Source organism: Podarcis pityusensis (genome assembly GCF_964106645.2).
Source record: "Podarcis pityusensis genome assembly, chromosome: 7".
In the NCBI taxonomy this organism is placed as follows: Eukaryota; Metazoa; Chordata; class Lepidosauria; order Squamata; family Lacertidae; genus Podarcis; species Podarcis pityusensis.
In genome coordinates this window covers 10,667,699-10,681,725 of record NC_138031.1, presented here as the reverse complement: position 1 = coordinate 10,681,725, position 14,027 = coordinate 10,667,699, and the positions used below count along the sequence as shown (strand labels likewise).

Sequence of the window (14,027 nt, the reverse complement as noted above, 5' to 3'; positions counted from 1 at the left end):
AGATCCATTTTTCGGGGGGGGGGGAGGATGTGCCCCAAACTACCAGAACTTTGGAAACACAGTCTTAGAAGTCATTCAGCTATCCAGGGAGGCAGGGAAGCGAACCAGCTGCTAGGGGCAGTTGAGAGATATCCTAATCTGAGACTACTTCCGCAATGGAAACCTTCATACTTGACTCCCCGTTAACTAGTATAAAGGGGCCTGTCAATTCCCAGTGAGATGTGGCTTCATACTGTCACCAAGACAATTTCCTGATGAGAGGATGCAGCTGAATGTTAGTGATAAGAACCAGAGCAGGTGGGGGGAGGCAGAGGGAAGTAGATTTCGCTTAGACCACATTTCTTTTTAAATAATATTTATTAATTTTCCAACAATTTAAACACAACACTGCAAAAGAAAAAAAAAACATAAACAAAAGAAAAGGGGAAAAAAACTGCGACACAATACAAAGACACTACAAAACACTAACACATAAAACTAATAAAACAAAAACAAAACCATTTCATTATCTTATCTTTCGTTCACTTGTTTCCACGACCTCCTCACACCTCCCTTTTTGTATTCCACTTCTGTTAATTGTTTCAGCAATTCCTTTCCATCTTCCTCTGTTTTCTATCCTTTATTTATCTTTACGCATTCTAACCTTATTTTTCCCTTTAATACTCTATTAATCTATTTATACTTAATTCCTTATAACATTTCCACTAAAGCCATATAACTTCATTCCAACATTTTTCTAACATTCATTAATTTTACAGTATTTCTGTAAATAATCTTTAAACTTTTTCCAGTCTTCTTCCACCGATTCTTCTCCCTGGTCTCGGATTCTGCCAGTCATTTCCGCCAATTCCATATAGTCCATCAACTTCATCTGCCATTCTTCTCGGGTGGGCAAATCTTGTGTTTTCCAATACTTCGCAATGAGTATCCTTGCTGCTGTTGTTGCATACATAAAGAAAGTTCTATCCTTCTTTGGCACCAATTGGCCGACCATGCCCAGGAGAAAGGCCTCTGGTTTCTTCAGAAAGGTATATTTAAATACCTTTTTCATTTCATTATAAATCATCTCCCAGAATGTCTTAATCCTTGGGCATGTCCACCAAAGTCGCTTAGACCACATTTCCACCATACATATAAAACAGTAGTATACTATATGCAGTCATGGCTTCTCCAAAGAATTATGAGAGCTACAGTTTGTTAAGGGTGCTGAGAGTTGCTAGGAGGCCCCTATTCCCCTCCCAGAGCTACAGCATTGCTGTTTCCAGCTATGTAGGCTGAGCATAGCCGTCATGGCTAAGTGTTAGTGGCAAGGAAAAAATAGGTACTGTATTTTTCTGTGTATAAGATGCCTCCATGTATAAGACGCCCCCTACTTTTGGGGAGCCCAGATTTAGAAAATGGATATATGCACTATCCGTGTATAAGATGCCCCTACATTTTTAACCTTATTTTAAAGTAAAAAAACAACAACCCCATATCTTATACATGAGAAAGTGCAGTATATAAAGGAGAATTCCCTGCATGCCAAAATCCAAGTTTGGGGCAAGTACTTTTGGTGACAGAAGCCCGGCAGCGATTTTAAAAACACAAAGTAAAGTATGGAAATATAGGGTGTTAGGCCTTTGAAACGTGCCCTTCTAAGTTCCTTACAAAGTTCCCCTCTTCCCTTAGCATAGGAAAAAGACCGCACGTTTGGTAGGTTAAACATGGTTTACTTACAAACTCTTCAAAGGTCAGGTTCATGTGCTTTTCCATGCACATGCTTTTCCAGTCAGAAAACACAGGCAGTAAAACTTGGCTAAGTTACCGTGGTGAAAGTTCCTCAATTACTGGTACAGGAACTCAATGGAGGCTGGTTGGAGCCATGTGGTCTGAGCTTGGAGCAACATGTTGAGTTTCTCAGGTAGACTGAAGGGGAACAATATCCTTAATTTTCTTCCTCCCAAGGTGAGGGGGGGGGAGTAACCTAGCTAATCCATTCAGGACAGCTTACTCTATGGTGTTAACCCCATCATGCATTAATTAGACTTGAGCATGTTGGTTATATGAGGTTGTTTATCTCACAGATCTGAGAAACCTTTGGATAATGGCCAGCACTCCTTGTACCCAATCATCAGTGGCTTCATCCACCCTACTGCTTCAAATAATTATTCTTTGCTTTCCAGGATTTAAGATGCATCAGAGAAGAACTTAATCCACAACCACCTTGACTTGGACATCTGTTTTCTCTTTTCAGGGAGGTTCTGCTTTTTCTCCTGCTTCAGCCATCAGTCAGGAGAAAGCACGGACACAAGCTTCCATTTTGGCTCATGAACTGGGATGCCCTTCAGCCAGCAGCGAAGAAACTGCATCCTGCCTCCGCCAGTTGCCTGCCAAAGTCCTCAATGATGCACAAACCAGGGTGTGCCTCTTTTCTTGTTTTGCTGGCAGAGCTGAAAATGTGTGGGTTGTGGAGGTCAGATCTGCCCCATAACAGTAGCAGAGATTGGTATTTCATTTTGTGGGGGTAAATATTACCCTTCAGTCTGGGGAATCAATATTTGCCAGGAAGGAAGAAATGGTGACAATATAAATCACATTTAAAGGAGAAACTACCCAATTTGCACTTCTCAGAGCACTTTGTGAACTGAAACACGGCTGTTCGCCAAATTTTGCCACGTGGTTCTCCAACAAAACAATGTGCACAAAAATGCGCAATAGTGGGAAATGTGCTTGAAATGCACATATTAATGAAAATACAGAATGCTAGGGAGAATTGTTTGCCCCCCAAAAGTGTATATTGATTGACACTGCTTACAAAGATGTGTTGATTAAGACAAATTCACACCAAAACATTGACAAATTTTCATGGGAATATATTTTTTTTTAAATTACAGTTTGCTGTGGAAATGTGGAGAACTGAATTAAAGATTTGGGGGTGGGCTGATTAATGTGCTCAAGCAAAGCTAACAGATCAATCCATTCCTCTATCATTATTATGGCTGGAATATTGATGGGTTAAGACATAGGCAAACTCCGGCCCTCCAGATGTTTTGGAACTACAATTCCCATCATCCCTAGCTAACAAGACCAGTGGTCAGGGATGATAGGAACTGTAGTCTCAAAACATCTGGAGGGCCAGAGTTTGCCTATGCCTGTGTTAAGAAGTTGCTCTGATGAATCAGCCTGCAGTTCATTTAAAAAATAAATTGGGCAGGATTCACCTAAGAAGACCTGCCAACAGAATGCTAGTTCCTGGAATTCACAAGTGGGGAGACAGTTATTGTGCTCAGTTGCTGCTTGTGGGCTTCCCATGGGCGTTGGGTTGGCCACTGTGAGAGCAGAATGCTGGACTAGATGGACCACTGGCCTGATCCAGCAACTGTGTTCTTATGTTGTTCCTCCCCCCTCTGCCCAACACTGACTGCCTCTCTGCTCATATCGTAGCTCCTGGCTATAAGTGGACCATTCCAGTACTGGAGCCCAGTCGTTGACGGGGTCTACCTCCAGGAGCCTCTCACAGCAGCTCTGCAACGTTCTCGACCTTCGGAGGTGGACCTGCTGATCGGAAGTGCTCAACAAGATGGGCTGATCAGCAGAGCAAAGGCAATTAAGGTAGGTGCACTGCTGTGCTGGAAGCAGGCCTGTCTTACCCATAGAGGCTAGTGGCGCAGGGCGCCAGGGTGCCAAGTTCTTGAGGGTGCCAGGTGAGAGTCCAGGGAACACCGAACGAGCACTCTGAGTGAGCGAGGGTGCTTGTGCCACTCCGGCTCGGTTTTTCCCCCTTTTAGCCTGCAGGTGCCGAATTCTGCAGGGCACCAGAAGGCTAAAAGGGGGAAAAAACGAGCTGACGCTCAGCGGGAGCGGTGCCCTCGCCCTCGCTCGCTTGGCACAAGCCTGCTCGCTCGGTGTGCTGCCTGCCGTTGCCACCGTGGCACGAAGCGGTCAGCTGAGCCAGGAGGTGCCACGTCCAGCTTCCGCCTCTTCCCTGCCGGAGAAGCCACCCCCCCAGCTGCTGCCTGCCTCCTCCAGCCCTAAAAAAAGGTTGACAACTCTGGAAAAGGGGCAGGGCACTGGAGGGATCTTTGCAACACGGGATATGCTTAAGACGGTCCTGGTTGGAAGTGAAACTATAGTTGCCAGAATGGAGATAGCCTGACTGAGAAGAGAGGAGGAAGAGGATGCCCATCCTCTGTTGCTAGAGAACTATGCACTGGTGTTAAACCAGTCTGTGTCGTCCCTGTGGTTTCTTCCCATAGGAGTGATGCTACCTGATGGTGCAGCTGCATCACCCTTGATGGCTTTGAGGAAATTGAAATAGCAGCTGCTAGCTGCTGGCTGCTGGAAGGATCTACAGGTGGGGGAAAATCCATCTATGCCACCTTAATGTCCTTGGAGGAAAGCTGGGTGTTATGTACTGAGTTGAATAGGATCCAATTTGCAGCAGTCTGATTGGTCCTAGAACAATAGGATTCAGAATGCAGCAGTCTGATTGGTCCTAGAACAATAGGATCCAGAATGCAGCAGTCTGATTGGTCCGCAGGAGCCACCCAACCCAACTCAAGGTGGAAGTGAATCCGCAACCTGATTGGCCTACAGGAGAATCCCGGATTTAGCCAATCACGTGGGGCCCATTGTGTAAATAATGTATATAAAGCAGACATTCTGGGGGAACTTCCATTCCTCCTCACTACTATGAGCTGAACAAAGAGCATGAAATCCACACTCGACTCCAAGTATATTTCACTGGGATAGAAATGTAATATTGCCCTCCCTGTGCCTAAAACGCCCCACTTTCATGGCCTGTGTTTTGCTCAACAACCATGGCTTATATTTGCTCAGATATGGTTTTGTGTATATTTGTTCTTAGCTGGTTTGTGGGTTAAGCTGTGTTCCGTTTACAGTTTTATTTCTATGCCAGAGAGGTCTTTGATCAAGTAGTTTACAGACCTTCAGAATAAATCGCCTCTTGCTACTCCACCCCAAACTGAAAGGGACTGTTCTTGATATCAGGCGACTCTTGTACACATTTGCCTGCAGATTTGTCATTCGGGGGCCTCAGTCCCTGCAGGCTTCCTGGCAAGCAGATTCCACACGACGCCACTTTGACTAGGGACTGTAATCCCAGATTTGCTCTCGGAGATGTGGGCAGTGTAACAGAGTCCCTGGGGCTTCATCTCCCCAGCTGCCGAAAGAGAAGCCCATGTTTTTCAAATTAAGATAACGAGAGACGAAACGTCTGTGAGCTTGCCGAAGTATTCAGGAGGCAGACAGTCCTGAAAGTATTTCTTCCCCACAAAGAACAGCGCCCGCTCCTTTTGTGCTCGGTCTTTTCACCTCATCATCCTGGCCGATGGCTCCTTGCTTTCTCGTTTCCCCCTGTGAAGCACTCTGCGTTGACCTGTTGCCAATTATCGCCAGTTTTACTGCACGCGACTGTCTGCCTTTTCATCACTAGATGAAAAGAATGCCTCTTGGTTGCTCCAAAATGTCAAAAACAAGTTAGGCAACCACTCGTTCTTTTTTCCTTTCAATATCTTTATTGATTCTTCCCTGGGAGAAGAGAGCAACTGGAAGAGAGCAGAGCCTACTCTTTTTCTTCCAGTTCCTCTCATCCTCCAGGGAACTGTGAATGCAACAGGTAACACAGAATTATACTTATACACACTGGCAAGTTCATTGCAGCACAACAGTGCTAGCTTTGAACTTCTAGGCTTTAGGTATGACTGTACCAGCTTGTTTTCATATCCATACCTTTGCTGCCAGAAATGAGGCCCTTTAAGCCATGCTGTGAGCTGGATATTCTTCTGACTTCGTAATCAGAATATCTATACCTGCCACTGAATCAGACACCAGTTCAGCTCTCATTTTGCTTCCGCCTCGTATCTCCAACTGACAACTCACCTGTTGCAACTTTCTTTCTAACACATCATGCATGTTGTTGTTATTTAGTCATTTAGTCGTGTCTGACTCTTCATGACCCCATGGATCAGAGCACGCCAGGCATTCCTGTCTTCCACTGCCTCCCACAGTTTGGTCAAACTCATGCTGGTAGCTTCGAGAACACTGTCCAACCATCTCGTCCTCTGTCATCCCCTTCTCCTTGTGCCCTCCATCTTTCCCAACATCAGGGTCTTTTCCAGGGAGTCTTCTCTTCTCATGAGGTGGCCAAAGTATTGGAGCTTCAGCTTCAGGATCTGTCCTTCCAGTGAGCACTCAGGGCTGATTTCCTTCAGAATTGATAGGTTTGATCTTTTTGCAGTCCATGGGACTCTCAAGAGTCTCCTCCAGCACCATAATTCAAAAGCATCAATTCTTCGGCGATCAGCCTTCTTTATGGTCCAGCTCTCACTTCCATACATCACTACTGGGAAAACCATAGCTTTAACTATATAGACCTTTGTTGGCAAGGTGATGTCTCTGCTTTTTAAGATGCTGTCTAGGTTTGTCATTGCTTTTTCTCCCAAGAAGCAGGTGTCTTTCAATTTCGTGACTGCTGTCACCATCTGCAGTGATCATGGAGCCCAAGAAAGTAAAATCTCTCACTGCCTCCAGAAAGTATCATGCATAGGTCTATTGATACCATACCGTCTCACATGTGGAGTCCCAAAATCGTAACGTGCATCTTCCCAGCTGGGCTCCCATGCGAGTCACATGACCCACATAAGATCACAGATTCCCAGAAGACACATGACAGCATAGCACCCCAAAATGTGCATTTTGGAGCACCATACCAGGTAGCTTTTTGGGGCAAGATCTCAGCACCCAAAATAGCCAATTCGCTCTCGGAGGAAAAAACATGGAGAACTAGATATCAGGGGAAAGGCTTCTAGTCCAACCTCGTCCCTGACCAGCTAGTTTCCTATCATGAGTAGGAATGGGGGATCAATTTTAACACAAGCCTACCTTGGGATGCTGGTGGCGCTGTGAGTTAAACCACAGAGCCTAGGGCTTGCCGATCAGAAGGCTGGCTGTTCGAATCCCCGCAACGGGAGGAGTTCCCATTGCTCTGTCCCTGCTCCTGTCAACCTAGCAGTTCAAAAGCACGTCCAAGTGCAAGTAGATAAATAGGTACCGCTCCAGCGGGAAGGGAAATGGCGTTTCTGTGCCCTTCTCTGGTTCGCCAGAAGCGGCTTAGTCATGCTAGCCACATGACCCAGAAGCTGTATGCCGGCTCCCTCGGCCAATAAAGCGAGATGAGCGCCGCAACACCAGAGTTGGCCACGACTGGACCTAATGGTCAGGGGTCCCTTTACCTTTACCTTTACCTAACTCACACTTCTCTAAACCAGGTGCAAACCAAAACACAACTATTGTTTGAAAACTTCTCCGGATTTTGCAGACAGTTCTCTAACCCCCCCCAAAAAAATATTAAGGGGAAGCTGTGGATAAAATGTGCCTTTTAAGGGAGTGTGCATTATATTGGGGGGAAATTGCTTGCAAAAGTGTGTGTGTGTGTTAAGTGAAATGCTCACTAAAACATTGGAAAAAAGGAGTGAGGATTTTTCCCCCCTTCAAAAATAAATAAATCACAATTTCAGGCATGGATGTGGCAGGCTGAATATAAGATTGGCAAAATGAGAAACTGATCTGTCCAGGCCTAATGTGGGATATTTTTTCCTCCATGTGAGATCCTGTCAGGAGCGTAAATTGTTACATTCCAAAGATACGTTGACCGTGAGGGATCTTCTGTTTGTGAGTTTGAGGCCTAAACATCCATTTGAGTGTATAAACTGATACACACACACACACTTTTGTTTTGTTTTTGAGTCAGGCCAATGATAAGAAAGAAAAATGGTGAGTTATTCGACGCTGCTCTCTGGAACTATTTGGAAAGAAAGAGATGATTCCAGGCAGTTTCTTAAGCCAGTCGCAAGTCTCCTGCCAACAAGATGGAGCAGAGGGGATGCTCAGGTTTCCAGCTTTTCAGGAAATGACTCTATAGCCAGTTCGGGGGTGGGAGAAATCTACTCTTTAAAAACAGACGGTAAAGGAAATTATATTTCAGAGACATATTATTCCTTAAAAGATGTTTGTGTGTGGGAGTCCTCCAAAAACTCTTGGCTCTGTTGAGAACGGGGGCGGGTGCTTGACAGCTTTCATCGTTTCTGACTGGATTTCTGAATGACTCGTGCAAATTCTGGAGCTTCCAGATGACCTGTTTACTGAAAATTCATCCTGATTTGGTTTGCATGGGGATTAGGTGACACTGGTTAATGAATGAGCATTTGTTTCAATTTGTTTGCGGGGAAGTTAGACAATGCTGGTTTGAAGCAGGTGCTATCTCACACTTTCCCCCATCACTTTCCTTATTGCAAAAAAAAAAAAAAAAAAAAAGGCTGATTCTCTGACAAGCAGGTTTGTTGTGCAAGAGCTCCAACCCAGTTTGAATTTCCCAACATGAGTTTGCTAGAATGTGATTGAACCCCACCTGAATATAATGATAGCCCTTTAGGTGGCTCCTAGAGAATTTAATCTGCTGTATTAGGATCACTGAAAGCTCCAGCTACCTGATGGTACTCCGGGCAACTATGGCAGGCCTGAGAGGCAGTGTGGTGTAGTGGTTAGAGTTTCAGGCTGTAGGACCCAGGAGGCCAGGCTTCAAGTTTCCACCTGCCCATGAAGTTATCTGGGTGACCTTGGGCCAGTCATTGTCTTTCAGCTTAACCTACCTCACAGGGCTGTTGTGATGATAACATGGGGAGCAGGAAAAGTGCCATGTATGCTCTCCATGTATTTCTCCTTGGAGAAAAAGGTGCAATATGAATGTAATAATAATAATAATAATAATAATAATAATAATAATAATATACAGAGCTATATATGCATTCCACAAAAGTGCTGCACAAGAACAGAAACAGATACTGAGAATTCATTACAGTGGTACCTCGGGTTACAGACGCTTCAGGTTACAGACGCTTCAGGTTACAGACTCCGCTAACCCTGAAATAGTACCTCAGGTTAAGAACTTTGCTTCAGGATGAGAACAGAAATCGCATTAGCTAAAGTGGTACCTCAGGTTAAGAACAGTTTCAGGTTAAGAACAGACCCCCAGAACGAATTAAGTTCTTAACCTGAGGTACCACTGTACTGAGAATTCATTATTCTGAGAATCCAAACTTTCATCTTCTGTGAAGGCTTCTGTGAATGCCAAGTCCCACAAACAGAGGAAAGCAGGATTCCAGGTCAGCTGGGTTGTTTGCGTGTTCCTTGTGTGCTGTGCAAACCTCTTTGACCCTACCCCATGGAGGAGAGAGGTCATTTAATTATTGGTCCTATTTAAGGTTTTGTTACCAAACAACTTGGGACCAGATACCTTGAAAGACTGCCTCTGGCCTTCCTGTACAGACCTGCCCATTCACTATGATCTTTGGACAAGGCCCTGTTAGTGGCAGTGCCATCTGCAGAGATGGATCTTACGGCATTTTGGAAGAGGGCCTTCTCGGTGGTGGTGCGTAGCCTGTGGAATGATCTTTCCTCTGAGTTACGGCAGGAGCTTACAGCAGCGTGCTTTCCACTGGCTGTTAAAAACGACCTTTTTATTTGCCTGTGTCAGCAGTGTGACCTGTCCACATAAGCAGGAAATTGTGGTTTCTTCTTAAGCCTCAACTGAGCACATATCTCAGTAGGTGACAAGTTATAGACAATGCGGGGAATTCAATGCCACGGTCTTCCGACCCTTCTGGCTCCACAAGCGTTTCTGCTTGCTGGATGGAACTAACCCTTGTCTCCTCCCCCTGTGTGCTGTTTGGGAAGTTCTCCTGACCCTTCAGAACATATTTGGGGGGTACAGGCCCCCCTGGGGGCCGTAGAAGGGTGGAAAGCCCCATTGCTCTTGCCCTAGCTTCCCCTAGCATGCCAGGTTAGTTGAATCTGAGCCATTGGGTTGTGTTTCACAATGCCCTACTCAGAGTAGACCCATTGATATTAACGAACCCAAGTTAGCCATGTCAATTAACTTCAACGGATCTGTTCAGAGCAAGGCTAGCATTGAATAGGTAAAGGGACCCCTGACCATTAGGTCCAGTCATGGCCAACTCTGGGGTTGCGGCGTTCACCTCGCTTTGTTAGCCGAAGGAGCCGGCGTACAGCTTCCGGGTCATGTGGCCAGCATGACTAAGCCGCTTCTGGCGAACCAGAGCAGCACACGGAAATGCCGTTTATCTTCTTGCCGGAGCGGTACCTATTTATCTACTTGCACTTGGACGTGCTTTCGAACTGCTAGGTTAGCAGGAGCAGGGACCGAGCAATGGGAGCTCACCCCGTTGTGGGGATTTGAACCACCGACCTTCTGATCGGCAAGTCCTAGGCTCTGTGGTTTAACCCACAGAGGCACCTGCATCCCAGCACTGAATACCACCTGCTTATTTTAAGAGGGCGGTTTTCTCTCGACTGAAATAGCAAAACCAAGCAGCTTATTCTCTGAAAAGTCATGCAGACACTGAATATCAGCGGAGAGATTCACACATGTGCAAACTAAGCTGTTTCTGTCCACCTTCCTTGCACGATTAGACTTCAGGGAAGGAAGGAAGGAAGGAAGGAAGGAAGGAAGGAAGGAAGGAAGGAAGGAAGGAAGGAAGCAGCCGGCCTGTTTGGGGTTTTTTTGAATGTATAAGCTGTGCTCCTAAGTTCTTCTCAATCCCATTTTCCTTTTTGCCTAGCGATTCGAAGTAAGCCAAGGCCGCGTCAACAGCAAGGTGGCCTTTTATCAAGCACTCCAAAACTCCCTGGGCGGAGAAGACGCCAATCCTGCCATTCTGGACGCAGCCACCTGGTTTTATTCCCTGACTCACTCCTCCACCGAGTACGCCTCGTTCTCCAGGGCTTTGGAAAACGCCACAAGGTGAGAAACTCTTCTGCGGTGGTCGGATGCCGTTTTCTGTTTTTAAAGGCAGTGGAGAAGGAAAAGCCTTACCAACAAAATGTTTTCTCACAACAATCGATGACTCTTTACAAAGGAGACCTACAAAAACATGGCAGTGTGGAGCATTCCTGTTCAGAGTGCCAGCCAGCCAGCCAGCCCCTTTTCCAATACACTCCATTCCACACACCCTCTCTGGTTTCTGTCCATGTTCTCAATAGTTAGCCAGAGTTCTACGACCACTGAGCATGCTCAATCTTCAAAGCCCTTTAGGTTCCAAGCTCCCCCTCCCCCCCCAATCTAAAGTTGTTGTTTTTTCTGCTAAGGTTCCCCTTGGACCTACTGAAAGCTCCTTTGTGTGGTGGGGAGGCAGTTTTGACTACATAATGAACCACACTCGAAGAACAAGTTTGCTATTAGGATTTCATTAGCTTAATACCCATTTGCAGCACATGCAAATGTATATCAAAAGGGCATTTCACTGCGGTTTTTCCCTCGCTGTAGAGCAGCCTTTCTCAACTTGTGGGTCCCCAGATGTTGTTGAACTACAACTCCCATCACCCCTAGCTAGCAAGGCCAGAGCTCAGGGATGATGGGAGTTGTAGTCCAACAGCATCTGGGGACCCACAGGTTGAGAACCGCTGCTGTAGAGCAATTCGACGCTTAGAAGTTTAAGTAGTCAAGAGACCACCGGTGTCCTTGATTTGTCTGAATTGAGTTTAAAAGGCTGATAAACTGCTCTGATGGATGAGGGCAAAGAGGAGGTTGTGACGGCACAGGCACAAGCTCGTCAGTGCTGTGCACAACGGGGTACCACAGCAAACCAGCACCACCAGCTACTATGGTCTTGGCCTTGAAGGGGGCTAAACAGGCGTGGCAAGTCTGCAAGGCGTGTTCATCCATAGCGTAGCAACCTCGCTTTTCTGTGTACATTTTGCGCCTTTCTAGTCAGCCACTGCAGCAATACTGCCTCGTTCTGTTCACTTCTGCTCCTTTCCACGTGATGCTGGTGGTCTGACTTCCCAGTCTAGTCCTTTCGGTTTCCCTGCAGTTACAAGCCACTACTTCAGGAGAAAACAAGCACTCACAGAAAACCCATTTTCAGCTAGGGATGGGGAACCTGTGGGCCTCCAGATCTTGTTAGATTACAACTCCCATCATCCATGAGCATTGGCCATGCTGGCTGGGCCTGATGGGAGTTGGAATCCAACAACATCTGGATGTTCGCCATCCTTACACTCCACTCCCAGTGGTCATTTACAGAACAAAAGTGTTTTCTATCAACTGCCTGCTTGCTTACTATAGGGCCAGTATAGACTGTAAACCAGTGGTGAGGAACTTGTGACATTCCATCAACCCCAGTCAGGAATGACATTGGACTACAAATCCCATTATCCATGACCACTAGCTGTGCTGGCTGTGGCTGATGGGAGTTGTAGTCCAAAACATCTGGAAGGCAACAGGCTCCCCATTTCTCTGTCTTTCTTGCTCACTCACTGTTTTTGTTTAGGATTATTGTAAATGATGTTGGGAGTGCCACCAAGTAAGTGGGAAATTAGGGCTCATGCTCATTTTAAGGTTGGTAGCTTGTGTGTTTCCCCTGCCCCACCTGTTCCCCATTGTTGACTGCCACAATTGAGTGGCGGGCAGCAAAACACACAGTGTGATGATGTCGGAATGCCATGTTTGTTTTGCTACTCACTATAGAGGGGTCAGGGACGCAGGTGGCGCTGTGGTCTAAACCACAGAGCCTAGAGCTTGCCGATCAGAAGGTCGGCGGTTCGAATCCCCGCAACGGGGTGAGCTCCCGTTGCTCGATCCCAGTTCCTGCCAACCTAGCCGTTCGAAAGCACGTCAAAGTGCAAGTCGATAAATAGGTACTGCTCTGGTGGGAAGGTAAATGGCATTTCCGTGTGCTGCTCTGGTTCACCAGAAGCGGCTTAGTCATGCTGGTCACATGACCCAGAAGCTGTACCCCGGCTCCCTCGGCCAGTAAAGCGAGATGAGTGCCGCAACCCCAGAGTCGTTCGCGACTGGACCTAAGGGTCAGGGGTCCCTTTACCTTATAGAGGGGTCAAACTAGAGATGGGGTTCCTGACTTGTTTCTATGCGTGTGGATGGAAGACGAAAGAGGTTTTAACAAAGAAAAAAGTCCTTAGATAGATAGTCCGGTTTTGAATTGTGGGTTGCAATCCTTCTAGCAAACATGAGATGAGGTTATAAACAGCAAGAAGGAGGTCTGAGCGGTTAAGCTGTAGCCCCTGCATGCCGTGTCTTGTGGTTTATGAGTGTTTCTTTCATTTTCTTGAGCCGCTCCTGTGTGGTTTCCACAGGTTTAAATTTGGCCAGTTCCCCATATAGGTCCTTAATAATAAGAAACCAGCTCACCCGCACTCTCCAGCGTGTCAGTTCCTAGCCTTCCTTTGCAGTGCAACTTTTCCACAAATCAGAAAAGCCGCTGAGATAGAGAACCTTTTCCGCACATGTTACAAAGTCCCTCACTCTTTTGCAGCTGAACACTTGTCGTTCTGCTTTTCATGCTAGCGGCTCCCTTCTCCAACAAGCAGATCGGCAACATCGTAAACCTCCTAATGTTTTAAACATGGGTTGAGAGTTGTTGGAGGTGTCTGGGTTGCCGCAGAAAACATCTGCACGTGAACAACAATGACATGCTAAGGACGGATGAAATCTGGGAGGAATGTTGCGTGTTGAGGTCCCCAAGCCACCCCAATAACTCACACATCACACGTAATTTTTGTTTAAGGTTTTTTGGCCACAACTTTATTTAAATACATAAGTGTGAGTGGTTGCTTAGGCATTGGTTCTGACTATCTGTCCCTCCGCCCAGGGACAGAACTGACTTCCGGATTCCAGCGAAAACCAGTCAGGGAAAACAATATTGGGGATAAATGAAGCTGGGCACCAGACCTTCACCTCTCCCCAAATGCTCCCAGAGGCCTTGCGCGGCCCAAGCCCAATGCCAGGGGCTTGAACAAAAGCATGGCAAGCCCCCAGATTCCTTTAACAGAATTCCCTTGCAGCACCAGCATTTGGAGGGGTAGGCATTTACCCCTCCACCAACCAATTTTTTAACCAATGCCTAGCTGCAAACCTTACAAGTTGTGACAATTTGCTACGCAGTAGGCAAAAACCAAATGGCTCCAGCCAATCAGCCAAATGGACAAAA

The 14,027-nt window shown here is 46.4% G+C and overlaps 1 protein-coding gene across 1 annotated transcript in view; it reads left to right on the top strand.

Annotated features, from left to right (window-relative positions):
* The window catches only part of TG (thyroglobulin), a 177,346-nt gene that overhangs the window by 144,427 nt on the left and 18,892 nt on the right, over positions 1–14,027 (top strand). The window contains exons 42-44 of the mRNA XM_081014526.1: positions 2,237–2,401; positions 3,427–3,594; positions 10,641–10,822. Coding sequence (XP_080870652.1) covers positions 2,237–2,401; positions 3,427–3,594; positions 10,641–10,822 — 515 coding nt within the window. The remainder of the gene's footprint in view (positions 1–2,236; positions 2,402–3,426; positions 3,595–10,640; positions 10,823–14,027) is intronic.